The 27,976-nt window shown below is 40.0% G+C and overlaps 1 protein-coding gene across 2 annotated transcripts in view; it reads left to right on the top strand.

Moving 5' to 3' along the window:
- maob (monoamine oxidase B) overlaps positions 1-17,540 on the top strand; it is a 34,985-nt gene extending 17,445 nt beyond the window's left edge. Inside the window, exons 4-15 of one of the 2 annotated variants that reach the window (XM_023950509.1) lie at positions 3,706-3,810; positions 3,885-3,976; positions 4,613-4,754; positions 6,450-6,599; positions 6,981-7,140; positions 7,211-7,307; positions 8,078-8,131; positions 8,213-8,270; positions 8,357-8,454; positions 12,293-12,404; positions 14,205-14,267; positions 14,462-17,540. In XM_023950509.1, coding sequence (XP_023806277.1) covers positions 3,706-3,810; positions 3,885-3,976; positions 4,613-4,754; positions 6,450-6,599; positions 6,981-7,140; positions 7,211-7,307; positions 8,078-8,131; positions 8,213-8,270; positions 8,357-8,454; positions 12,293-12,404; positions 14,205-14,267; positions 14,462-14,617 — 1,287 coding nt within the window. In that variant the 3' untranslated portion in view covers positions 14,618-17,540. The remainder of the gene's footprint in view (positions 1-3,705; positions 3,811-3,884; positions 3,977-4,612; positions 4,755-6,449; positions 6,600-6,980; positions 7,141-7,210; positions 7,308-8,077; positions 8,132-8,212; positions 8,271-8,356; positions 8,455-12,292; positions 12,405-14,204; positions 14,268-14,461) is intronic. The other variant, XM_023950510.1, reaches the window with a different exon arrangement.
- Positions 17,541-27,976: the final 10,436 nt, after the last annotated feature.

The following is a 27,976-nucleotide window of genomic DNA, read 5'->3' as shown; positions in this document are numbered from 1 at the left end:
CATTGAACAGGTGTTGAAGTTTAAACCAGGTTAAATGAACTTTGACCAATCAGGAACATGGATTTGGTAGAGAAGTATGGATGGCGTCCCTTTTCATTCACAGAAGTGCCAACCGTTTGAAAATTGATCGTTGAGGAGAAATAGTAGTTTGTGCCCGGCTGGAATTATATGACTCCAAGTCTTCTAAACCTGTTTAATAAAGTCTGGAGCAAGATTCGCATCGCAAATTTTTGCACCAAGGATTTTCCAACTGTTGGTGGCAGACATGTGCAGGTAAACAGGAGAAAAAGAAGGAGAAAAAGAAACCCCTCCTTGCTTGTCCAGTGAGGGACAAGCAGGGAGAACGTGTTCTTGGCGTGTTCTTGAAGGCACATCCCATGCTATGTGTGTCCGCTGCTTTGGTGGCACATACTTTGAAGTCTATGGTGTTTAACATCCTAATAAGGATGAAAGACCATTTTTTATCACACTGAATAACTATCTTAAAATAGTAAAAATTCAGAATCTCTGAACATCGAGAGGAAATTCTACAAATCCTGAGACATTTAGCATTATAAAACTGAAGACTCTCCCCCTCTCCTGATGTTGCCAAGGAACCCGCTCAGAATTACATCAATTGATCATTTAGTTCTCCGATTTTTTCAAACAAAAGTCAGGGAAAAAGCATCTAACCTGCCCAAAGAGTTGGAAACAGCAGCTGCAGCCGTTCCTTCACTCTTTAATCAGAGGCCTGACGGTCTGATTGACTACACTTTTTCTGCCTTCTCTTCACCTGGTATCTATTGCAGGTGTGGGATAATACAGACCAAAACATTTGAATGCCATGAAGCGACTTCATCTTGGTTGGTAGTTATCAGAAAGCCCCTTCTCCACATTAACAGCTCATTATGAATCAACACATTTTGTTAAATTCAGCCTTTAAGCTTTCACACTTGTTTATTTCTACTGTATTACAACCCTGTTTGGTTGTAAGTAGCTTTGGATTAGCAACAGGAGCCCTTCAAAGGAAAATCTTTGGTCCCAAAGTGAAGTTTGAGGACATTGCAGCTTGAGCTTTTCAAAGAAAAAACTGAAACAAACAGGAAAAAGTCTGAAATTACGCCCCACATGACAGTCTCTGCTGTGGTTCCTGTAATCATGCAGGTGTAATTGAGGTTAGCTTTCCAACGAGCTCCAGAGCTAATCAGCTTTTCAGAGGGAGATTTTAATCCAAAAGGCCAGAGCTGGCTTCACATATCAGCTCGGTCCTGGTAACAGGCACTGCAGATATCTAGAGTGGATTTGTTAATGAGTTATGGCTGTCAGAGAAGCTGAGCAACAATCCTCTCCTCTATCAGAGATTGTGAAAGAGTGAGAGATTGCCAGGTCCTGCAGCATGGAGATTCTGCACGTATTCAAAAATAGTGATAAGGAAAGGAAATAGCTTCAAATTAGCAGTTTCTTAGTCAGTTTATAGCACTGTTGCACCTTGTTAGCATTGTAAACATATATCTATATATATGCAGCCAAGTGATATATACATATATATACATATATTCATAACTTTGATCTACAGTCTATGTGTAAAAAGCTAGAAAAGTCAAATATTTCTGTAGATAATTGCAGATGAAATATTTAAAGTATTTTTAGAAACAGTAGGATGTGAGTTGGTGGGTTTTATATAAATACAAACTTTCCTACATGAAGTTTTTTATCCATTTTAAACTTAATTGCACTTCCTAAGTCTGATAAAAGACCTATGTTCTTCAGGTCAAAGTAAATGCAATATGATGCTGAAAGATGCTGAAAAGATGCTGAAAGTTGAACATACTGTGTTTATTCCACAGTAAAAAGATCGTTTGCGATGTGATGCAGCCAATTTTTACACACACCTGTAAAATGGGATTCAATTCAGACACTTAAACAGGATTTTTGCTCTTTTGTAGACAAAACGTGGAGTCTGCAAAACCGACTCCACGAGTATGCTTTTTTCAATAAAACCTTCCATAGATTATGGATGCTTTTACTGGGCTTAATAAATAAACCAGTGATAAGATATTGCACAAAGTCTTCCTCTGCTGTCTAAACAACTCTTGGAATCATGTTCAGTCACTCTGACCAAGCAAACTGGAAATTCAACAGAAGAGCTTTGGGAGTTTTATTAATGTTGTTATTCTTTTACTTATTTTCCCCTCCAGCTGTTGGAGCAAATCTCAGAAATTCTGATACGGAAAGGAAAACAGAATTTTCCAGGAAGTTCCCACCTTGTCTCTACAGCAGGGCTCTTGGTTTCTTCCAATGAGTCTCTGCGCCTCATCATGGTTTTCCTGAGATTTAAACACTGTTAGAACTTTTGTCCGATTGAGTTTCCCAAACACTTTGCAAGTCTTTGCAGATGGCTTTGACTCATATGGACTCTTCTTTGCTGTTAGATTGGTTGGTCAATGTGACTAAGTGATGAAATATGAAGGCAAAAGTCTGACTCTCTGTAAAGTGTTGCAGATACTTTTTAGCATAAATGTACATTTTTGTAGAGTCTTAGCTGAAATTCTATAGAAACTGTGCAACATTTACACTAATGTGGTAAAAAAAAAAAGGAAAGTATTTCTGGTGGTTTTATGCCTCCTGCTGGATGAGCTTCTTCTTGTAAAATAATTTGATCAGATTTGCATACATAATAATTAAAAAACATTTTATGTTTTGTGCACTTTTCTTTAAGGAAACTTCAAACTCAAATAAATTGGATAAAAGTTCAGTTAGAACAAAAAAATATAGACAATTTTGACAGGATAAAACAGTATAAACTTTTTTTTTTCATCCCTTAATGATGAAGGGAGACCTCAGCCAGGAAGCAGCAGAGCAGATGGTTCCTGTCGTGCTCAGTTTAGTTCTGGGGAGTAAAGGAGGTGGCAGTGGAGGGATTAGAGGCTAGTCTGGGGGGTGAGGAGTGCCATTTTGGTTATTTACAGATGTGCCTTGATAGAAGATGTTTAACTCCCTCCACAACTAAGAGCCAGTGAAGCGATGGAACAATGGGCATGGTGGGCTCATACTTCTTACTGAAAAGGCAAAACTTAGCAAAAACATTTGTGTTTGTGCTAAATTTTGCTTCCGGCCTCCTGGTGGTGCAGTTCTTCATGTTGTTGAGACTTCCAGGTCAAACCACAAAGCTTTCATCTTTCTAGAACCTGTTCATGTCTCAATCCAAGGTTGTTGTCACTTATAGTCCATGGTTCCACCTTTGTGTTCTACTGCTGATGCAGATGCATGTTAGACCAGAGCAGGGAATGAAAGGAGTTCATTTCAGTCAGCAGCTCCAAAACTCTGCACATTTTCTGCTGTTCGCGCTCCGAAGCACCAAAACAGTTTCCACAAACACTGGCAACCTGTGAAATCATTGCTTTCTAATTCCATGAACCTCAAAAACCAAACTAATATATTTTTATATCTGCATCATATAAAAAAATTTATTTATTTTTTTTAAATGGACCAAAACATCAATGGGGGAACTTTCTGTTTGGAGTTTGCATGTTCTCCCCGTGCATGCGTGGGTTTTCTCCTTGGCACTCCAGATTCCACAAAAAAAAACAGCCCAAAAGTGGCCGGGATAGGCTCCGGCAGCCCGTGATCCCGAAAGGGACAAAACGGATTAGAAAAATGAATATCTGCATCATCACAAGACTATCTTTTTATGGAAGTTTTGAAGAAAATGCTTTGACTCAACAGGGGAAGTCCTCCCCGTTCAAAGGCTCCTTCCCTCCCATGTGGAACCCCATCGTCATGCTGGATTTCAACAACCTCTTCAGGACTATGGATGAGATGGGAAAGGAGGTGAACCAACACGAATAATCTCTTTAGCCCGGGTTTGATGTTCCATATTGCTAAAATGTCTGCATGTATTTCAGATTCCACAGGAAGCGCCGTGGAGAGCCCCCCACGCTGAGGAGTGGGACAAGTTGAGCATGCAGCAGCTCTTTGAGAAGATCTGCTGGACCAGGTATCCAACACTGTTTTCTCTCCCAGGTTTTTCTTTCAAAGCTTTGTACTTTGGGATACAAGACCATGTTCATTGTACATTGTACAATGTTCATGTACATTGTAGGAATTAAGTAGCTCCATCAAAGGAGTTGGAGGTTTTTGACATTCACTCATTTGGAAGCACCCTACCGCTTTGGTGCTCTTCTTAGATCTTCCAGTTTGAAGAGCACATCCCTTGAATTTTGTCTACATATTAATGATTAGCAAAGTGTCAACCATTGACTGTATATGAGAACTGACGTGAGTAAGTGTGGCGCCAGCCAAAGAAACGGTTTACCTCCAGCTCCAACCAAATGGAGTCAATTCAGTCGCATTTTCCACGTTACTGGCACCGCCATGTTGGAGCCAGAAAACACTTATCACCTATCAGAAGTGAGCTTGTTAGAAGGCCACACCCTTAAGAGCGAGCTACATGAATTCTGTCAATCATACGTTTCGAACGTTCAACATGAGACTTCATGTTTTTATTGAGGCATCTGATTGGTGAGTTTATAATTTAAATGAGCAGATATGAGTTCTTCGGACGTGTTGAAGGAGACTCTCCATCTCTGTCAGACAGTAATGGTCATTTCTGTGGCCTCACATCCTCCCCCAGTGCTGTTCGCCGCTTCGCCACACTGTTTGTCAACGTCAACGTGACGTCAGAGCCCCATGAGGTTTCAGCTTTGTGGTTTCTTTGGTACGTCAAACAGTGTGGAGGAACCATGAGGATCTTCTCAACCACAAATGGAGGCCAGGTATGTTTATAAGCCAAGTATTTTGTTTTTGTCCAAACTTATCTCCAGAGTGCATCTAAATCAAAAGCAGCACTGGACAAGAACAGAGAACTTATGGCTGCAGGAAATCCCTGAGCAGAGAGAGCAGACAGAATTGGCCAAAAGGGAACTTGAACCTTCTCTCCTGCATAAAACTTTCCCTCCTGCAAAGCAGAGAGCTAAGCATCAGTTGAAGCTCCTAAATCAACCTCAGTATTTTTGCAGCGACAGTATGTTTATGAGCTGCACAGAAAAACAGCTTTCTTGTCGAGCCGGCAGACCCCATTCTGCTGCCGTACTTTCCAAAGCTAAGTGACCCTGTTGCCATAGCAACTGGGAACTGGGCTTGTGTATGTGTAAACACATGACGGTGCAGCCAGCTTTGGTAGCATTTCCTGCTTTGAAAGCTGTGCACTGGTGTGCGCGCTTGTCCCTGCAGGGCTGTTTGAAGCGTGTTACACATGATGCAGAGCGTTCAGATGCTGGTTTGGTTTCAGAGCATTCCTTCCAGCCAGAGGATTAAAAAAAAAAACTCAACAAGCATAGGTTCCTTTTCTATCTCTGCCTGGAAAGATTTAGCTTAAACTCATAATTTAGAAGTCTCTGGCAGACGTTTTCATCTAAATGCCACAGTGAAACGTGCACAATGTCTTTGCAATCACAGAGAACAGAGGGATGCTGACACGAACCATACGGAGAAGGTCACTGGTAATTTATTTTGTGTATCAAACCCTTGGCAGCGCCTAATCTCCCCTCTCAGTCTCTGTTTATCGCTCTGCTGGATGCAAACATCAGCTGCAGTGAAAAGGGAGAAAAAAAAACTGTTGATAATTCTCCAAAATATCAGATTTGATGCTTCTTAGGCCAAGGGAGTCATCTGTCTTTGATGTTCTCTCACTACCTTTTATATGCCTGAGTAAAAAAAAAAAAAAATGTTTTATTGCTCTTCACTTGCAAATGCAACATCGGTTTTTAACATGAATGTGTATCTAATGCCTCTCATTATAGCTCTGTGGGGGAAAACACCTTCCCTGTTCGTTTTAAAGACCCACCCTGATGAAAATGGTGTTTTTGGTGTTTTTAACATGTTCGTGGGGCCTTTTTCTCATGATAGAGGACATGGATAAGGAAAAGTAATGTATTTAAATTTTTATGAATCAGGAGCAAATCAAAGAGCTGGCATCTGGCTCTAAACTGTACGGCTTGATAGCACGAATATTGCTCACCGTTTTTGTTGCATTTGTAATGTTAGGTTGGGGGTGTAAGAGGTTGTTACTAGCGGGGTAGCGGGTAAACAGAGAGTTCTAAGTAGCATGAGGGTAAGGGGGCAGGGTTACTCCGTCCCAACAGTCCCACCCGCAACTCAGAGGTGAATTTGTAATAAGATCCTGCCGCTTTGCAGAAAATAAGCCCTAGAAAACAACAGTTTTATTTAATTTTGGCTAAAAACAGGATAATTATAATCAAAAGATGACTGGTAACACTTTTACAATGGATGATCAGAGTGGGTCTTTAATCCAAATACTACGTTATTTAATGTTAATCCTCAGTTATTTGAAAACTCTTTTTTTTCGTGTAATAAAAAGGTAGAAAGTAGATCAATGTGAAAACAAGTCGTGTTGTGAATCGGAACAGTTTTGTAGTTTGGCTCCGACTGATGCCTCTCTCTATCTGAAGGAGAGGAAGTTTCTGGGCGGATCTGGTCAGATCAGCGAGGGCATGGCCAAAGAGCTGGGTGAGCGTGTGAAGCTGGAGTCACCGGTTTACAGAATCGACCAGACTGGAGACCTGGTGGTGGTGGAGACGGTGAACAAAGAGACCTACATGGTGAGTAGGTAGTATTGAATGATTCCACTCGGCTGTACTCTGTGAAATGCACGGAGCAGTGAGGCGTTCAGCTCCACCTTTGTGATGGCCCAGAGGAGACACCAGGGCTGAAGACTCCTCCTCAACATGGCAGCCTCTTCTGCCAGTTCAAACTAACATATTTAACGTGTTTGAGTTTAAATATTTTACTAAAATAGACCGTTGAAGCTGCCATATATCAAGAAGTAACCCTATATTAGTCCACAGGATGTCTTTTGTCTGGATAAGGTGTTTCTTAAAGGTCCTTTTTTCTGCCATCTTCTGGTTGCTAGGTAACTCACCAAATTATTTCAGTTATTGTGCACGAGCTAAGTTCCTGCTTTTACCTCGGTCTTACTGTAGGCCAGATATGTCATCGTGGCGACTCCTCCTGGTCTGAACCTGAAGATGCACTTTAGCCCCGAGTTGCCACCACTCAGGAACCAGCTCATTCACCGCGTGCCCATGGGCTCCGTCATCAAGTGCATGGTGTACTACAAAGAGAACTTCTGGAGGAAAAAGGGTATACGGAAGATGGACTATGGGAGGAGCCAGAATGCAGTGCTGGTTCTAAGGTTGCGTGATGTCTTCAGGTTACTGTGGAACCATGGTGATTGAGGAAGAGGGTGCTCCAATTGGACTGACACTTGATGACACAAAGCCAGATGGGACTGTGCCTGCTATTATGGGGTAGGTCAAGATTCATCAGGGGTCTGGATTGTTGACTGTAAACGAGAACTGGACCGAGTCAGTGTGACGTCACCCACCGAAAATGGCTCACTTCCAGTCCCAAATAAAGTCAATTCCGTTGCCGATTTTTTGCGATAGGACCGCCACGTTGGAACCAGAAATTGTCAAAAAGGAGTGGTTGGTCCGAGTCTGTCTTAATCATCGTGTCCATGGCAACCGCTGTCACCAATCAGGAGTGAGCTTGTTGGAAGTCCACACCACTGCTACTAGAAAGCAGGCTCAGGAGAATCTGTCAATCAAACATTTTGAATATTGGATGTGAGACCGCTTAGCTTTAACCAGGCATCTGATTGGTCAGTTTATCACTTGAATAAATTTCACTGCAGAAAAAAACATGTTTAAAGGGTATCAGAGCAAGAATAGTCATTCTGACCAATAGAATGACTGAGTAATAGCTGTTTATTTCTCTATAGAAGTCTCTGGGATTTTGTTTTCTTGGAGCCAGTGGGTACTTCCTGTTTGGAACAACAGGGTCAAAGGGTCCGCGTCTCATTTACAGTCAATTATCTCGATGCATTTAGTACCTTTGCAAAAGGTCTTTAGAAATAGAGATGGAACTATAGCAATAACTGATCATTTTTTTATTTGTGATTTATGCCTGACATCCATAGAAACAGCTAAATTCACTCGTCCACAGCTGGATGCTCTCTTTGCCTCAAACTCAGAGTTTGAAGCATGTGATTGTTTATTAAACTTTCCTTCTTTTCCAGCTTCATCCTGGCGCGGAAAAGCAGAAAGCTGGTCAGCCTGACTAAAGAAGAACGGTAAAAAGCTTGACAGAGACATAGCAGAAATACTGTCCCTCAAAATGAACCAGTTTAATCCAACTCCTGTGTCATGCTTAGGCTGAAGAGGATCTGTGAGATCTACTCCCGAGTGCTGGGCTCAGAGGAGGCTCTGCATGTGAGTCTGGATCTTATTGGCAGCCGAACATCCAGAGTTCAGCAGCTGCTTTGAACTGGCCATGCCTGCACTCTTGTGTCTTTCAGCCTGTTCATTATGAGGAGAAGAACTGGTGTGAGGAGGAGTACTCTGGGGGGTGCTACACTGCTTATTTCCCTCCTGGAATCCTCACCCAGTTTGGCAAGTAAGTCACACATGAAAAGATAAATTAAATGTATTATTTTAATACTTTTTCTGATCACTGTCCTTTTTTTCATAAATGATAACAGTTGTGCGTGCAGATTATATACCAACATTCTACTGCGACGTAATCTTTTGTATTTCCTGTGAATGAAAATTCTTATGATTATATTGATGTGGATGAAGTATTCACTCATTTGCCTTTACACACACACACATTCAGGTTCTATTGGGTTTAATGCTACGTTCACACCAGATGTTCAAGAACATGCTAAACTTAAACTTGAGTATAGCCCATGGTGTTCACGCTATAAAAGCAGAGAAGGGCTTCTTCTTCTTTTTCTACTGTTTACTAGCGCATGTCCACCGCCTACATTTGGAAGAGCAGTGTATTCCGATAAATGAAAGACTTTGTGTCATAGAATTCCAGGTGGCCACAAACCGGAATGATTCATTTCTCCTTCATAATCACTTTTCCAACAGTTGGCACTTCTGTGCATTAAAAGAGATGCCATCCATGTGTCAAAATGGTTTTAGAAATGTTTGTAGCAATGTGTGAATGCAAGAGTTTTGAACGCAGAGGCCCGAAATGCGCATTCCCGTGCGCTTACATAGACTTTTCATTGGAAGTGGTTGCTTGAACGCGCGTTTCAGAGGCCGGTGTGAACGTAGCTTAGTATGACTTTGGTCCAGCTTCTGCTGTTGGAACAGCTTTTATTCTTCTGAGGACGTTTATGGGAACGCTTGATCTTCCAGAAGGCCAAAAATGAGCTTAGACTCTGAGAAAGTCAGGTTCTCAGCAGACCAGTCCAGTTTTTCACACTAAACTGACACCTGCATGTCTTTATGAACCCTCTTTGTGCACTGGTGGGCAGTCATGTTGGAACAGGAAGAGGTCATCTCCAACAAAGTGGGAAGCACAAATTGTTGAAATCTCCTAGTATGAGGCATCTACAGTTCTGGGCACTTCGTTCAGGATTTGCAGCACTTGGTTTTGGTCAAAACCTTCTTCCATGACATCCTCCCAGTGACATGCGGTCAGATGAGGCAATTGAGGCTCAGCTTCACATTTCATGATTGTAATAAACTAGACAAAGGTAAATAAAGTAAATATTATTTTCCATGGATCTGCGTTGGAGATCCATGGAATCCATGTAACGTGTAAACTCAACACGTTTTCCACAATTTCTGAGGTAAAAATCGCCAAATTTGAGTATTGCGTGATCACAGAGGGAGGCTCGGGAGTGCGGTACCTCGTGTCTGACGGCTGGACTCAATGTTAACAGAGACATGTGGTGAGAAGGCTGCTGTGTGCCAGCAGCAAATGGAGCAGGCCTCATCAGCAGGGGGCAGACGTGAGCTGACAGCTGTCTGTAGCTACACTGGTGCCGTAGAAACAGACTAAGGACGACTTTCTCCATTGAGAAGAAACTCATTAAACTAAAGAAAGATAAGGAAGACCTTTCTAACACAGCTTTTTGTGAAGAACAATCGGCGGACTCAAAAAATAAGGCTACACGTGTTTTTCAATTTTTGTTTTTTTTTAAAATAGCATGGGAGTAAGTTGGAAAAAAATGTGAGTAAAACAAAATTTAAGGCCCAAAGAATTATTTTTACGATCATTTTCACAGACAACATTTGATAACATTAAAGCACCAGAATTTGAACTTGGAAAAATACTATAAAGAGTTACTTGGGGTCAAAATGAAATGTGTGCCGAACACATTTGTATACTTTAATTTGATTACAGTATATATGAAGAATTTATACACAAGAAGAGGTTTCTATCCATGTCTATAAAAGAAATATTCTCTGAAGGACAAATATCTTCTTGTGTGTATCTTATATGCTGTTACCTGCTGTTGGATGAATGGTGAAATATTCAGTTCTTACAATTGTAAATCTGACTCCAGAGGAGTCAGTGCCTCACCAGCCATCAACCTCACAGCACGTCACTGCATCCTCCACAATGTTTTTGAGCTAATCTAAAGGCCACATGAAGTTAGGAGGCCTGTAGTGACTGACAGCAGAAGGTTGGTGACCTCTATGCTGAACATCTGCTGACTTTGCTCTGTCAGTTTACTGTATGCGCTTCACCACTTGACGGCTAAATTGCCACATAAGTGGTAAAAGCTAATGTCCAAAGTTTTTTGCCTCATCCCTACAGGGAATCATCTAAATCAGGGTTCGGGAACCTTTTTGGCCAAGAGAGCCATAGACGCCACATATTTTGAAATGTAATTTCGAAAGAGCCATACAAACGCCGTACAATTAATTCAGCAACTCCTGAATCTCTCCCGCCGAGACGAGAGAGCTTCTACCAACTTTATATTCCCCTGCTGCCGCTCCAGCCCTCCCATTTCCCTTATTTGGCCCATAGCTGAACCCCATTGGTCCAAATTACCGAACAACAGGCTGAGCGACAGAACTGAGGGCCAATCAGATCTCTGCTTGATGCGTTTAATGAACTCCAGAAGTTATAACGCGGCCCAACACCCACCCAGTCCAAGTCAGTAAGCAACGATATGTTTCAAACTAAATATACAAATGAATGTGTGCATTTGATGTAATTTCAACATTTTTAAAGTACAATAAGTCTGTGGATTCTTTTTAATAACATTGTTATGCTGTTGCTAATAAATGATGATAATTTCTCGTGGTAGTTTTGCTGATTGCCTAGTCTAGTTGATACGTGGTGAGTTTCTGCTTCACGCAGGCGTTGAGACTTTAAACATGATCTTAGGTTGGTCTGAATGTTCTGTAGATGTGAGAAAGACTGCTCACATGCAGACCTGGAGCCAAACACACACACTCACACGCTGCAGTGAGTGACGGGCAGCGGGTTTTACGTTATTACAATCCCTGCGCGATTCACCTGCTGCCTGTCCCCACAACCCCTCACCCCCACCCTCTGCTTTCTTCCTCACACATCCCGTCCCCGCAACTGTGCGCTCTTTCTCAGAGACGGGAGCGCACAGTTTTAGGCACGGCAATTCACAGGTTTCCAGCTGGTACAAACTCTGTGAAATAATAGATAATTGTAAACTGATAGTGCTGGCGCAGATTTTTTTCTCTAAGCACCGCTACTACTGCGCGCCTCTGGCATCGCATGGCGCCCGAGGAGGACTGGTCTAATGGAAAAAAAAAAGTATAATTAAAGATTTGTCTGCGAGCCACATGTGACCATCAAAAGAGCCATATATGGCTCGCAAGCCATAGGTTCCTGACCCCTGATCTAAATGATGGCACTTTTAGCAGTACTTCCATCTCTCTGTGACCCAGTTTGACGACTTTCTGTCCCACTTCAGTCAGAGGAAAGAAAAAATTCAAAACAAAATTTTTCTTGTTGTTTTTATACAAATAAGAAAAACATAATAAAGCCCAGGGGCAGAATGATCAGATTCTTTCTATGTTGGTTTTGGACTCCGCCCACTGATCACGCCATCACCGTATCAACTCTGGGTCCCTGATTGATTGATGTGTCTTTTTCAACAAGGCTCAAATATTTGAACTCTGGATGCATTTTAACGCCCCAAACGGTTTGCATTGATCGAAATGTGCTACAGCCAGACCGCTGCACCATTCCTGACGTTCAAAACGCCCTGCAAAACCTCTTATCGGGTCTGTCTTGACTTCATATGGAAATCTTACGTCCCATTTGGTGGGAACGCAGCCACGCGCTGGAATTTACCCATTAACACAAGGATGTGTGCTCAATGCACGCAGGACACTCGTTACTCGTTTTATATATGTGTGTGTGTGCGTGTGTGTGTGTGTGGACACTGTATATACATACACACCTTGAAGTGTTACCAAATGAAATATATTTCTTTCTCCTGTAGAGTTCTGAGGGAGCCGGTGGGGAGGTTGTTCTTCGCTGGCACAGAGACGGCCACAGAGTGGAGCGGATACATGGAGGGAGCCGTACAAGCAGGAGAGAGGGCAGCCAGAGAGGTCAGAGCCCCACAGCCAGACCCAGAGCGCACGCTGCACTGTTCACACACTTTTTTTTTTTTTTTTTTTTCATCTTCTTGACCGTTTTTCCCTTTCGGGGTCACGGGGTTGCCGGAGCCTATCCCGGCCACTTGGGCGTAGGCAAGGGATGCCCTGGACAGGTCGCCAGTCTGTCGCAGGGTAGAATATCCTCAATCACACGTCCATTCACTCTCACACTCATACCTATGGACAATTTTAGAGTTGCCAATCAACCTATGAAGCATGTTTTTGGACAGTAGGAGGAAGCCGGCGATCCCGGAGAAAACCCACGCATGCACGGGGAGAACATGCAAACTCCACACAGAAAGGTCCCCCATTGATGTTCTGGTTCAGGTCTCCCAACCGGGACTTGAACCAAGGGCCTTCTTGCTGTGAGGCAAGAGCGCTAACCACTGCGCCACCGTGCAGCCTTGTTCACACACTCCGCTCAGTAATTTATGTCTGGAAAGTTGAGATGACTGTACATTATAGTAAAATTCCTGTTTAAAAAAACAAGAGCATTTGCTTAACTATAAGACTCACATAAAAGTTCTCCAAAAAGTTGACAGTCATTAGTTTATAATTGGGCTTAATGATGATTTTAATTTTTGTTTGTAAATGTAGCTCCTCCACTTTCAGTCACTCAACAGATGTTTGGTTATTAAAAGTCCCACTCCAACACTTGTAAAAGTGTTCCCAGTGGTCTTTTAATTATGGTTTTGACGTTTTTAGCCTAAATCAAAAAACCTGGGTTCTGTCCCAGACATAGTTTTTGCAGAGCAGCAGGAGTTCATCAGAAATTCACCTTTGTAGGCGGGACTATTTTCCTGTACTAAGCTCGCACCCACTTCCCATCATCCATAAATATAAACACACTCCTGCTAGCTTACAGCCCCTCAAACCAGAACTTAACATCACCGGTGCAACAAAAATGGTGATTAATATCAGAGTTATCCAGCCGTACAGCTTTTATGTAGATACCAGTTCGGAAAACAAACATGTACATGGATCTATTTTTCTACGAGTGGATGCATGCAATGGAGCGGAGCAGGGAGTTTGTGAGCTGCAGATTGTCACTGCTATAATCTTTTTCAAACAGCATTTTGGTGTCTGCTTCTGATTCACCAGGGTTTAAAAAGAGAAATATTCAGAAACGCAATTTTGAGCTTAATTTTCTTTATGCGTGTCCTTCATCATCAGCATAAAAAAAACATGTTAAAAAACACAAAAAACACCTTTTTCATTGGAGCGGGTCTTTAAAGGTATAAATATAAGAGCTTTACCAAACCAATGCAGCTTTGAAAAGTATTTTATTCATGACAACTATTTTTGGTTTGTTGTGCTGGAGTTGTTCACATTTTTTTTCTTTTTTCGTAAAAGAAAAAAGTGCCTCTTTTCCTCTACAGCAAAAATATGTTGTTATTTACTTACGTTGATTAATTCCTATTTCACATGTTCAAACTACTAATCCGAAAAAAATAATTCCTATTTTATGTTTTCAAATACACTAAATGCTCAATGGAAAAAATTCAAACTCTTTTGATGCCAATGGTTGCCTTATATGTTTATTATCATTAAGGTTAATTTACATTGAGAAAGTATATTATCTGTATTTATTGAAAAAGTATTTATCTTTTTAACTTTAACAGCAGTATTTCAGGGATATTCACCGTGTCAGAATGTTGGGTATTTTGCTGTTGTAAAATATGTCAAGCGTAAAGTCAGACACACTTTAGAGATAAATGTTTGATTTCTTAAAAATATCTAATGTTTTTACAGATTATGTGTGCGATGGGTAAAATCCACCAGAATCAGGTCTGGCAGCCGGAGGCTGAGAGCATGGTAAGAATGTTCACCTCAGGACTGTGGAGGCTGGTTCCTCAGCTCCTGACTGTGGTTGGCACACATCATATCTCTGTTTTTAAGCCACGTTAATATGTAAAAGTCCATTCATTCAATTGAATACTTTATTTTTAGTTTTACCTTTCAAAGTGCAGAAAAACCTTCAACCTAACTTTGCTGATCTTCCCATGCAGGACGTCCCAGCACTTCCGTTCCACACCACCTTCTGGGAGAGGAATTTGCCTTCAGTCGGCGGTCTGCTGAGGTTCATGGGGGTCTCCAGCTTCCTGTCTGTGGCCGCAGCAGCCGGCTTTGTGGCCTACAAGAAAGGCCTTCTGCCCCACAGTTAAACCCCCAGCATCCGTTCTCTCAGTCGTCTGTGTCTTAAGCAGACAGAGCTCCATATGAACTGTATTCTCACCCCTCTGGTGCACTATTTTGAGGCCTGAGCTACAAAGTAGTGAAAAATGTAACGTTTAGGAGGATTTGTTATCGATTTTTCATGAGAGACGCAGTTCAGCTGATGCAAACACTTCTGCAAACATGAGGTTTCAGAGAGACGAGCAGTAGTGGGCTGAAATGACACTGAGAATTGGAGCAAATAGATCAGTCAAAAGTTAATCAACGAGTCAAATTTGGAAAGACATGAAAGAAGAAACCTGACGGTGTAGGAAGAATCGGAGAAGCCACTTTCCATGAAATGCCAATGACATTCATATTTTTCATACATGTCCTTGTCTGATCTTGTCTTGCTGTGTATGTGTGGGCTTTGACTGTACGTATGCATTGATACTCTGCTTTGGATGTGCGTTTGTCAAAGAAGTGCACACAGTGTTGGTGTTGATGACTAGCTCTGCAGAATTGAGCTGCTTTTTGGCTTCAGACAAAAGGCTGTAAATGTTTGAGCCAACGCAGAATCATCCGTGTTTGTCCTACAGTAGCTTGTCTTACAATCACAGCAGAGGCTAAACTGAAAGGATGACATATTTGGTCAGTTTATAACCAAGTGTCAACAAATCCCATGAAAACAGTCACTACAGAAAGCATTTCCACATGACTGTAAGGCAGGCAGAACCCCAGCTGCTAAACACAATGCTAACTTTATTATCCTCAACTCTTTCCATTCAAGGCTGTGTTTGAATCCATGTTTGTGATTTAAGTTGCAGATTTCAAATAAACACAAAAGAAAGAAAGAAAGAAAAAGTCTATTATCAGTGAGTTCTTTATAATAAACCACGAATGGCCTAAATTCATAGTCATTCTTTACTCATTTACATTAATAAATATGCTGACATTTTGCATTTTTCTTCAAATAATTGTTTATTGAATCAATTATAGTCTTAATTAAAGATTAGGCCGAGATATTGAGATTTTGTTTTTGGGTTTAACAGCACACATTCACTTCCAGATCTTGTAGATAGCGGAAAGCTAGCAGATAGCAGCAATACGCGAGATCATTTACATATTTACAGAATTCTAAATATTTGAGGACCTAATGTAAAAGCTCATAATGTACAAACAAGATCAAACTAGCCATTTATGTAAAATTTTGGCTTTGTGGATCCATTTAAGCAAAACAAACATTTTCCTGCAGAATTTGGGATGGCAATGACTTAATGATGCAGAGACTTTGGAGACTTTGCCAAAACTTAAACCATCCTCAAGGAAAAGATGTGTATTTAAAAAAATATATTAACATACTGACTGAACACACACTGGAACTATAAATAGGATCAAATCCTGTCAAAGAAAAGCCATCATAAAGCTCATTGAAAACTTGTGTACCATAAAAAAATCTTTTGTTATGTGAAGAGTAGCTAATGAAGGACTTTTTTCTGCTGTCGGAAACATGTCTGTCTTCAGTTTTCATGGGAGTTGTTTACAGTGATAAATAAAAAAAATAAAAATTGCTGTTTAATAAGTCAAATCTTTGTTTTGATGTGAAGAAATAGTGCTTGAAAGCTAGTTTGTATGTTTATTGCTTGATATTTGTTTTGTTGAACGCTATTCATCAGAATAAATCACACATTTTATGTTGGTAAATTAGTATTTTGGGCTTTTTTTCCTTTTCAAATGTTTCCTCGTAGCATTTTAGTTGTTTAATTTTTCTGTATTAAACTTTCAAAACTTTATAAAACATGACTTTGCACAGTGAGAGGGCACTATACCAGGTAAGCATGTTAAAAGTGAGGCTTCACTTTTAATAAAAAGCCATTTTAGGACAATCTGTTCTTCAACTTTTAATGAGATAGTAAATGCTATTCCTAGTATATGTTCTCTTCTTTTTGTGTTATTGATTAAAAAAAAAGATTTAAGCTCTTTCTTCTAACACGATGTAACTTTTATTTTGTATATAATCCTAAGTATTACTTTCCCCAGGGAAAGGGCAAAGTGGTGCAACAAAGCCTAAATTTTGCAGCAGAAAAGTCTCATCTGGCTCCTAAAGTACAGAAAAAGCCACCATCCAGCCTGCTCTTTGGTGTTAAATGTCAGCTGTTGTTGTAGAAATCTTTCTTTGTAACCGTAGAGTGATTTTGTCTGCAGATCTGTACACTGATGTCTGTGTGTGCTCACAGAGAGAATTACGTTTTTGTCCCTGCCGCCTGTTGTTTGTGACTGTAGTGTATTTGTTGTGCCTTAATGGACATCATGGTGTTTGATCATTTTTCTCAAGTGCCTGTGTTCCGCTCACACTGTCTGCCCTTCTGTCTCTGCTGAGATAGAGCAAGTCATTAGCTTTTGAAGTGACTCGGTGAACAGGGGATGTCTGACCTCTGAGACCCCACTCACTGGTGAGTCCAGAAGTTTCCTTTCTAGATGTCCCCTCTGTTACCTGAGTTAAATCCTCTCTGTGCAACAAACTCAGGTAAAGCCAGACTTAAAAACTACTCACCAACCAGGAGTAACAGAGCTCTGACTGTTAGAGTGATCAAACTAGTCACTCCAGGTAAAGAAACCCTGGTGTTGTGTTGTGACTGCAGTGTCTCTCCTTGTTGTGCATCTTTCTGGGTGACTTCAGCGTGTCTCTCCACAAGTTCAATCTTTCCTAACTCACACTGGCTTGTCTGCTCTTTCCAGCTAACTCAAAGCCAGCTTTAGACAGCGAGTTCAGTCACTCTAGAACATCATTGAGTGGGTTCTTGTAAGGGATATTATCCCAGAGAGTTTCTGTTTTTCCTTTGACCTGTTCTTTGACGTCTTTGATCCCCACAACAAAGCTGGTGACGATGTTCAAGAAAAAAAAAAGTGAAATAAACCCTTTTAATCGTCTGGTTTTTGGTTCATCATGTGTTTCTCTTTGTTTGAAAGTAGTGGAAATCTGATTAAAATGTTCATTTGAACACTTTGCAGCAAATAACCAGATTCATTTGGGAGTTTTGTGTATCCCTAAGACCCTCTGAACCTTTTTAACCTTAGGTTCATGCCTCTACTATGTTCATGCCTTTAAGCTCCATGTTGAGAAACAGTGGACTGGCTTTTACACAGCAAGCATCTTTCCTCTATCTCATTTTCTCCCATCATATTGTGACTGCTTCTTCTCCATTTGCTACAATGTTGGATTACTCTGTATATGATTCAATAATCGCTAATTCATCATTTTCAACCTTCTCAATGTGTTAGAAAGCTGGGTGTACTTTTTGACTCAGAGCTAAATTTTATCCCACACATTAAAAATGTCGTTAAGACAGGATTTTATCATCTCAAAAACATTACCAGAGTCCACCCGTTCCTCTCTCTTCCCAGCACAGAGGTGCTCGTGCATACTTTTATTTTTAGTCGTTTAGATTATTGTAATGCCCTGTTCTCTGGTTTATCCAAAAAGTCTATTTCAAATCTACAGCTACTGCAGAACTCAGCGGCACGAATTCAGACGAGGACCAGAGGGCGGGAACACATTACACCGGTTGTAACCCTTGTGCTATCCTAGGCACTTTAACACTGGGAGTTGGGTCATCTAGACCCACTAGACCAGGGGTGGCGAACAAGTTTGACAGCAAGAGCCGAATTTTTTCACTGTGAGACTTAAAGAGCCACACCACACACTGACCTGCCAAGACGTACACACACACAAACACGCAATTAAAGCCGTATTATTTTCCATAACACATTGAATACATTACATTTCAGTTGTGTGCCACTTAAATTGATTTTTACCTTCATTAGAGTATCTTGCTTTTATATGTTTTTTTATTTGAAATTGAATGACTGACTTTTTGCATCAAAAGCAAATAATTTATTAAATGTTAATACATTGCAAAGACTCATTTCATCCTTCAACGTAGTTAGCAAACAAGTGCTAAGTTGCCATTAAACTGGCTACATCATTTGCGCCCCCCCCCCCAAAATCCACATTGAGAGCACATTAACTTAAGCACACACACAAACAGCCAAACGGCATGCAAGTCACTTCTGCTCATTCCTCCCTGGCTTATGGTTTTACACTTAAGATTCCCCACTACCCATTAGTCTTAGAGGCTGAAGGCGGGGCTAACCCCCATCTTTCCGGCACTGGGCGTAACCTGTGCAAATGATTGGCGGTCACTTATGTGTCAGGAGCGGCATCAAACACTCATACTGCCAAATTACTTTTAGTATTATTTAGTATTTATTTTTAATACCCTCTGATGGTTTGAGTGTGGTTTAAGAGGGAAAAAATTATGAAATGAGGCACAATATATATAGAAAATATGATGAGAGCCGCATGCTTGTTGGCCAAAAGCCGCATGAGCCGAGAGCCGCGTGTTCGCCACCCCTGCACTAGACAGGGCGCTGAACCTTTTTTCTTCAATGATTTGTGAACCTCACTGGTGTCCATGGATAACATGAAATCTTTCCACCTTTATCCACCTTTGTCATGGTAGGGAGAACACGTCTATGTAAGGGTGGGGTCATCTAAGATAGCACAAGGGTTAAAGTCGCTGCATTGGCTCCTTTCAGGATTGATTTTAAAATACTTTTAATGGTTTATATATGTTTTTATGGTCTTGGGCCTTCTTATTCAAATGATATATTATGTTAAAATATGAGCCCTTGCGGACCCTGAGGTCCTCCAGTGCTGGCCTCTTAGTTGTTCCTAAGGTGAGGACCAAAACTTATGGTGAGGCGTAGTACTGCCATTACGGTCCTCGCTTGTGGAACAGCCTGCCAGAGAGCCTCAGGGCCGCAGAGACTGTAGAGGTTTTTAAGAAGAGGCTCAAGATCTACCTTTTTAATTTAGCTTTTACTTGATTTTAACTGCTAATTTATTCTATTAGTTTTAGTATAGGCTATTTTATGTATTGAATTTCATTTTATGCATCTTAATCTCAATTTTATGTTTTTATATACATCTTGTGTCTTTAATTTTAGTATCTTATTATGATTTTAGCCCCAGTGTTTGTGGGGATCTTTTCCTCCAGGGCTCGCCGGCTTGGTCGGTGGTTGTTGCAGTGGTCGTCGCCCTTCCTGGGGCAGCTGAAGTCTAACTTTGCAGCTTCACGGCTGTGAAGTGGACCCCGTTGTTGTCCCAGTCTGGGTGGGCTCTGTGGCGATGCTCCCATGGTCAAGCTGGCTCTTGGTATGAAGAGACTCCCATATACTGTTTGCTCACTGCAGAGCCAAGCCTTACTTGTTTGTTTCTTTATTTATTTATTTATTTTTAATTGAGTTTTACAGTTACATAGTCATTATTCTTTGTACATGGGGGCCATGGGTCATATGTTTTAGCAGAGGGGAGTGGGAAGGATGAAGGGTGGGTTGGGTTTTTACTCTAATATTGTGTGTTTTCTGTTTTTAATGTTGAAGCGCTTGGAGCTGCACAAATGCATGAGAAGTGCTATTTTATAAATAAAGTTTAATTTGATTTGATTTGATTTGATTGTATATCGGGTAACTCAAGATATTTATAAAAGCTTTAGTATTTGAAAACTCTTATCCAGTTTCCTTTTTTTAGTTTGTTTTTTGTCTTAACCCTTGTACTATCTTAGATGACCCCACCCTTACACTGACGTGTTCTCCCTACCATGACAAAGGTGGATAAAGGTGGAAAGATTTATTTAAATCGGAATCTGAAAGCAGTTTTATTTTGAAAAATTGCCCGATTCTCTGTCACATCTGTCTATGTTACCAGTAACGCCTATCAACCTATCACGCTCTTCTCGGTCACGTGATAGGTTACCACTAAAATAAAACCCAGGAACTAGCAAAATGAGTAAAAAACAAATGTCTTTCTTTCTGGCCCAGCCAGAAGACAGAAGAAGAACCTTCAACTTCCAAAAAAAGAAAGTTATATTTAATAGACAGTACTTCTTTTTTGCACCATGAGTGTGGCAAGGGGAGAGGATGATGACTCCTGTGCGATGTTGTATCCATGCGTGTCAATATTAAAGCTCTGGGTTTGTGTTGTCACGTATCTGTTCCTCCTTCTGTGTGGCGTTGCTACAGTAATCCTCCGCCAAAATCTCAAAGACCGGTCCGTTAAATTGAAAAATGTGCAGTAAAGTTTATTAGAAAAAAAAAAAGACCGGTCCGTGAAAACTTTGTGTGACGTCATACCGGGTCAAGGCGCTAAAAAGGTTGGGGATCACTGCTCTAGAGGAGAGTAACATTTGAGGCCGTCTTGTGAGGTTTGGCCCATAAAGTGTGACATGGTGGTGAAATAAATCTCAACCTTGGCCCTGGAACTCCCCCTAGCTCTTTCCCCCCTCCCAGAGTCTGCGCCCTATGGTCATCAGAGGGCTGCAAAAGCTCATCAGTAAGAACTTGAGAATCCTCAGAGGAGCTGTTCTCAGGTTAGACCAGCCTCTCCACTTCAAAAACAGCTCCCACTGCAGTCAGGTTCATCAGTAACCCCTCTAACACCCCCACCCCCAACACCCACAATCCCACTTGCTGTCTATCTGTGCTCTTCTTTTCTCTAACACCTAATTGTAAATCTGACTCCAGAGGAGTCAGTGCCTCACCAGCCATCAACCTCACCGCACTTCAATGCCCCCCAACCCCTGTGGTCCGCGGTCATGAAAGGGTGGGCAGGTTTTTGCTAGGTCTGGCGGTTTTTCAGATGACTTTTGGGCTGGAAAACTGTGACACTATTTGGCAACACTGGTTGGAACCATCATAATACAAACCAATGCAACCAATTGAGAAAAAAAGAATACATTTACATGACATACATGTCCAATTGGTATTTCAACCCCACCCTTACATTGATGTGTTCTCCCTACCATGACAAAGGTGGATAAAGGTGGAAAGATTTCATGTAATCCTTGAAGTGAAGATCACAAATCATTGAAAAAAAGGTTCAGAGCACTGTCTAGTGGGTCTAGATGACTCAACTCTCAATGTTAAAGTGCCTAGGATAGCACAAGGGTTAATTAAATCCTAAACTATTCTTTATCAACATAGAATAATCTTTAAAACTTTAGAATAATCTTTAAAACTTTAGAATAATCTTTTTTGGAATATTATTTACTTTGATGTTTCATGTCAAAGTCAAACAATTTTCAAGGACACTGCAGGGAGTTGAACCCCGTCTAGCTGAAGCCAGAGTACCATCTACCAGTGCCTTTGTTTTTTTGACTGAACATGGAAGGCAAAGCAAAACCTGCAGTCCAACCGGTATGCGACTTTAAATGATCGAATACATTTGGAATAATTGTTAGTCTATTAACTTTAAAAACTATCACACATTACCTGTTTTTGTATCACATGCTTGTTAAAATACTTATAAAACAAATCTAGAGTGTTTGTACATCTTACAAAAAAATCCATTCAAATAGTTCATGGAGTGGATTATGGGACACATACAAATGTATTGTTTTTAAAGTTGGGTTTATTGAAATTATGGGAACTAGTGAAACTGTAAACAGCACTTATTGTGTATAAAGCCAGAAGCAACTTACTTCCAATAAACATATAGCAAATGTTCAGAGTCAGAGACGGGAGTTACGATCTAAGAAACCAACTGAATTTCAAAAAGCAGTGAATTTGTACTAAAAAACAAAATGTTTTTATAAAATTGTGGTGTGGATTTATGGAACAGATTGGATGAAGGTTTAAAACAAAGCAAAAATGTACATGTATTCAAAAAAACCTAGAATAATTCCCTAATAGAACTTTATGGAGTAAGATATGATTAATAAAAGAAAAAGATGGCATGCAGAATGTAATGTGAATGTTCTGTAAATATCTGTAAATAGAAATAGATGCATCATCAGGTGTTGTAAAACAAGTGGTGGGATCAGACAAGATTTCTCTTCAACCCACTCCTTTTCAAGCCCACTGTATTATTTTCTGTCTTTTTTTAAACTACTGTGTTTACTTTTTCATTTGTGTTTGAAATAAGGAAACTGAAACTGAAAATACAGTAAAAGAAACCAAAGATTTTACAAAAAAATGAACATTTACAAGGAAAGAGGATATTTCCAAAGGAACACAAAAGACAGCCTAAGAATTGAGTGTGGGGGGGAACCAGAGTCCCTGGTGAAAACCCCCTAAAGTTTTTTTATTTTATTTTTTCAAAGTAAAGGTTTTACAGAAAAGAATAAAAGAAAACCTAAGAATTTACAAAGCATGGGGGGGGGGGTTAACCAGAGTACCTGGAGAAAACCCCCCAAAGTTTTTTTTTTCGAAGTAAAGGTTTTACAGAAAAGAATCAAAGAAAATCTAAGAATTTACAAAGCATGGGGGGGTAACCAGAGTACCTGGAGAAAACCCCCCAAAGTTGTTTTGTTTTCAAAGTAAAGGTTTTACAGAAAAGAATAAAAGAAAACCTAAGAATTTACAAAGCATGGGGGGTAACCAGAGTACCTAGAGAAAACCCCCCAAAGTTTTTTTTTTTCAAAGTTAAGGTTTTACAGAAAAGAATAAAAGAAAATCTAAGAATTTACAAAGCATGGGGAGGTAACCAGAGTACCTGGAGAAAACCCCCCAAAGTTTTTTTTTTTCAAAGTAAAGGTTTTACAGAAAAGAATAAAAGAAAACCTAAGAATTTACAAAGCATGGGGGGTAACCAGAGTACCTGGAGAAAACCCCCCAAAGTTTTTTTTTTTTCAAAGTAAAGGTTTTACAGAAAAGAATAAAAGAAAACCTAAGAATTTACAAAGCATGGGGGGTAACCAGAGTACCTGGAGAAAACCCCCCAAAGTTTTTTTTTTTCAAAGTAAAAGGTTTTACAGAAAAGAATAAAATAAAACCTAAGAATTTACAAAGCATGGGGGGGTAACCAGAGTACCTAGAGAAAACCCCCCAAAGTATTTTTTTTTTCGAAGTAAAGGTTTTACAGAAAAGAATCAAAGAAAATCTAAGAATTTACAAAGCATGGGGGGGTAACCAGAGTACCTGGAGAAAACCCCTAAAGTTTTTTTTTTTTTTCAAAGTAAAGGTTTTACAGAAAAGAATAAAAGAAAACCTAAGAATTTACAAAGCATGGGGGGGAACTAGAGTCCCTGGAGAAACCCCCTAAAGTATTTTTTGTGTGTGTGTGTGTGTTTTTTTTTACAAAGTGAAGGTTTTACAGAAAAAAAGGATTTACAAATGTACAAAGTGTGTGTCTAGGGGGAGGGCAGAGTTCATGAAGACCCCCCCCCCCCCCCAAGAAAAAATACAACCTTGTCTTTTTCCAGAAAAAAATATTTACACAAAACAATAACATAAATAAAAATTTAAGAATTTACAAAGTATGTGTGTGGGGGACAACTCCCAATTTTCATTTTCACACAAGAAAAAAATTTCACAGAATAGAATTAAAAAAAAGTCATGAACCTATAAACTTAAACTCACTATTTCTTTTTTTTTATATACAAAAAGACTGAAGTCACTTCCAGAATCCCCATTAAACTAAAGTGCTACAAGAAAAGCTAAACATTGTGAACCTAAAGTATAGGTCTTTTTTAATCCAAACAAACATGTCCTTACGATAAAGAAATAATAACCCACACGAAAAAAAATTCTGATTACATAAGCTCATCATTTAATCTCCTGTGATCATTTGGTTCACCCAATTTAGAAAATCGCTCTCACTAAAATCATCAAGAAAAGAAGTGATCAAGTCTGGTTGTTCTTCTGGGAGTAATGTCTTGATGGCAGTCCAAATGTTATTTAAAAATACCTGACTCCCTCTTTTGGTTAAATTTACTCCATCGGGTAGATAAATGTTCTGTTCAGCTGGAACCAAATTTTCATGTTCAACCACCACATCGAACAGGTCAGTATACTCCTTGATCATTTTGTTGACAGAGGTCCGGAGTTTATTCATATGAGCAGGATTTCCAAATCTCCAATGTCTTCTTGGGATGATGAGGGATAAAGCTACATTCATTTGAGGATACTTTTCTTTTAGAACCCTCAGGTCTTCTGCCATCTGACTTGCAATCACCGCTGGAGGAATTGTTCCTAATTCCTCACCTTCAGTATGAATGACCAAAACTTCAGGGGGACCACTTTCCTTAGAGATTGTTTGATGGACTGCTTTAACAATATCCTTCCAGGCCGAGTGTTTACTTCCAATCCACTTAACATTGGAGTTGGAATGAAGGCTTTTTCCAAAGGACTCATCAACCGCTGCATGCTTTGCATTGGTAATGTATTGTGAGCCTACGATCCAGACATCAGGTGCTCCTATTAAATGATGTGTTTGGGTTGTTGGTGAGCTGTCCGATGTAATGCTACATGTGTCCTCTTCCATCTCCTCAGGTTGGATCACAGTTTCTGGTGAACTGGCAAAAGGACTTTCAAAACCCAGTTCATCCTCAGAGACATTTTCATAGATTAGCTTGATCTTTTTTACTGGGGAAGGGGGTTCCTCTGAACTTCTTTTTCTCTTCAGTAAAGGCTTTTTCTTGTTAGGCCAGTGTTCATCCTCAGGTGGTGACTGTGCATTTTCTGTTGTGAATTTCAGACAAATCTTTCTTATTATCTTTGGTGCAGGTAAGTAGCTTTCTAAGTCTGATTCTGAAATGTGTTTCCTTTTCAGATTACACTTTTTGTGCTTTGGCAAGGATGTCTCCATTTCCAGCTGTCTCACTGTTGCAGACATTCCATTGACAAACTCTTTTGAAGGGGTTTCTTTCTCTGGTGTTGGTACCTGCACCTTTGGAAGGATGTGTGGGACTGAGGTTGACTGAGGTTGGCCTCTTGAAAAGGTCGAGTTGAGAATTTGCTCAAGCGTGTCATAGATAGAGCTTACAAACATTTCAAATCCTTCTATGGTGAAATGTATTCCATTCGATTTAAACAGATGGCTAAATGGTATCAGTCTTGGATGCTCTATCACAAAGCCATTGAATAATTCGACGCTGGATTGAATTGTTTTGTTGATCCTGATCCTGTCCTTATCTATTTTCTCTATTCCCCGTGTTGACGTTGGAGTTATGAAGGAATACCCAATTTTCATTGTGGGAAAATTGTCATGCAGCCATTTCAAGTCCTTCACCATTTGACAGAGAAGATCAGACACATTTGTGTTCCCCAAGTCGTTGCTGCCAACATGGAGAATTAAAATGTCTGGTATACTCCTTTGTTGGGAAACCTCACTTTTGAAATGATCGAATACATCCCTCCAGCGCATGTTTACTTTTCCAATCCAATTTATTTTTGAATCGAGTCCAAAGTTTTCTCCATAGCATTCATTTGCTGTTTTTTGTGCTCCGTTGATGTAATATTCTGATCCCATGATCCAGACCGTAGGCAGTTTTCTTTCTTTACCAGAATGGCATGGTGTGTCTTTCTCTTTTATCTGTTCTGATGAAGACAGATTTTGCTGGCCAGTAAAACTGGTAACATTTCCTACAGAGCTTCTTGGGAGATCCATGTTACCTGCTACAAATGGATGTTGAAGCACCTGATGAAGAGCAATACGGTTTGCAGGATCCAATAACTGCATTCTCTTGAACAGACCAATAAATTGTTCCAGTTTCATCTGTTTGGTTTCTGAACAGATTCCCGACTTCTGTTGGTGTTTTCTGAAGTCATCTGCTGAAACAAAGCTGACATCTTTAAGGATCCTGTTTCTATCTTCTTTTGGTGTCCTCAGAAGCCACTGCTTTTTCAAGGTTTTGAAGTAAAAATCTTTGGTTTTGGATCCAGCATTTAAGAGATGGTCTGGAAAGCGGCCATGAGTTTTTGTTATGTTCCTGATCATCTCAAAATCACTATTGGCAGTGTAGAAAGGAGAGCCAAGGAACATCTCAGCAACAATGCAAGCAAGGGACCAGACATGGGATTTTTCAGTGGTCTCTAAACCAAGAAGTGTCTCTGGGGCCATGTACCACCTGAAATGTTGGCATGAATCCAGAGGAAGATTCTCAACTCCACTAAATTTAGTTGAAATGACCTGTTGTCTCTGGTTTCTTTTAACAACCAACTGAATTCTTTCTGGCGTCAGAATTCCATCAGCGTATTGAGGGTCCTGAAAAGCAGTTGCCACTCGACGCAGAATGGATCTGATCTGATTCAGTTTAAAAGAAGAAACTTCTTTTGTGTGAAGAAGTTTCCAAAGGGAACATTTTTCCGGTTGGTCATTTGTGATGCAATCCATTTTAGTTTAAATTTGATGAAAGGTAAAAATAGTCTGCTTGGTAAAAAATACTCTGGTTCTTGAATTGAGTTTTTGAAAACGTAAAGATTTCAAACGTGATCACTCTTTACTAAGAAAGACCAGAATAAACACTAACCTGACTCCTACCGGTATATATAGATTTTGGTCTGATGATGTAATCTGTGGTCACACCAATCGGCTCTTGTATGATGACATCAAATGACATCAAATGATATCATCCTGATATATCATGCTGATATATCAGGATGATATCAAATGACATCATCCTGTTATATCACATGATGATATATCATAAGATGTCATCATAAAAGAGCTAATCGTGTCACCAGAGATTACATCATCAGACCAAAATCCTATTTGTGGTTGGGATGGCAATGTCTTTCAATGCAACTGTTCTTTTACTATGTACTGTTCATGTCTTTTTGGGCTTATACCTTTCCTTTGAGGGCTTTTTGAAACTTTGTGTTTTTTCGTCATTTTTGCTATAACAATGTGGACGCTTTTGTGGTGATGTGTGTGTGTGAGTGTATTTTTTGCTGTGCTACACATCTATCATGTCGTTTTGGGCTTTTGACGACTTCTGACATGTTTTTTTGGCGTTTTGAAGCGTTTTGATTGTTTGACCCTCGTGGCAAAAACAAATAGGTCTTTGCAGTCAGTGACTGCCGCTGCGGGCCATAAACATTAAGACACGTTAAAGAAGATTGTTTCTCTGATTTTCATATGAGATGTGCAAATCAAATGTGTTGTTTTGTTTTGAGCACTTTTGGCTAATTTTGATGCCACCTCAAAAACATTTGACTTCTAACTTCTCGCCTTAGTTTATAACAGTGACACAAAGAAAATTCCCGTCTGTACAGTTACAATTAAATCATTTTAAAAAGTGCTCTGCTGTATTACATTACAAATTACTTATTAATGTTGTTCAAAAGAAATCCCTTGCCTTTCAATACTAGTCTTGTAAATTGTATTGTGTTACATCAGTAGGGTATTACTTTTACATTTTTTGTGTATTATAGCAAAAATAAAAGAACAAAACTTCTGTAACATATGTACTGAAAGGTATTTCTCTTTTATGCAAACGGTGTTTACATATTTGTTTTTAACATGTTTGTGGTATTTAGCTTTTAGCATTTGCCAATCAACAACAAGCAACAATTATGTTAACAGCTTT

This window comes from Oryzias latipes, chromosome 21 (genome assembly GCF_002234675.1).
Source record: "Oryzias latipes chromosome 21, ASM223467v1".
NCBI classification, from domain to species: domain Eukaryota; kingdom Metazoa; phylum Chordata; class Actinopteri; order Beloniformes; family Adrianichthyidae; genus Oryzias; species Oryzias latipes.
This window is presented reverse-complemented; position numbering and strand designations above follow the sequence as displayed.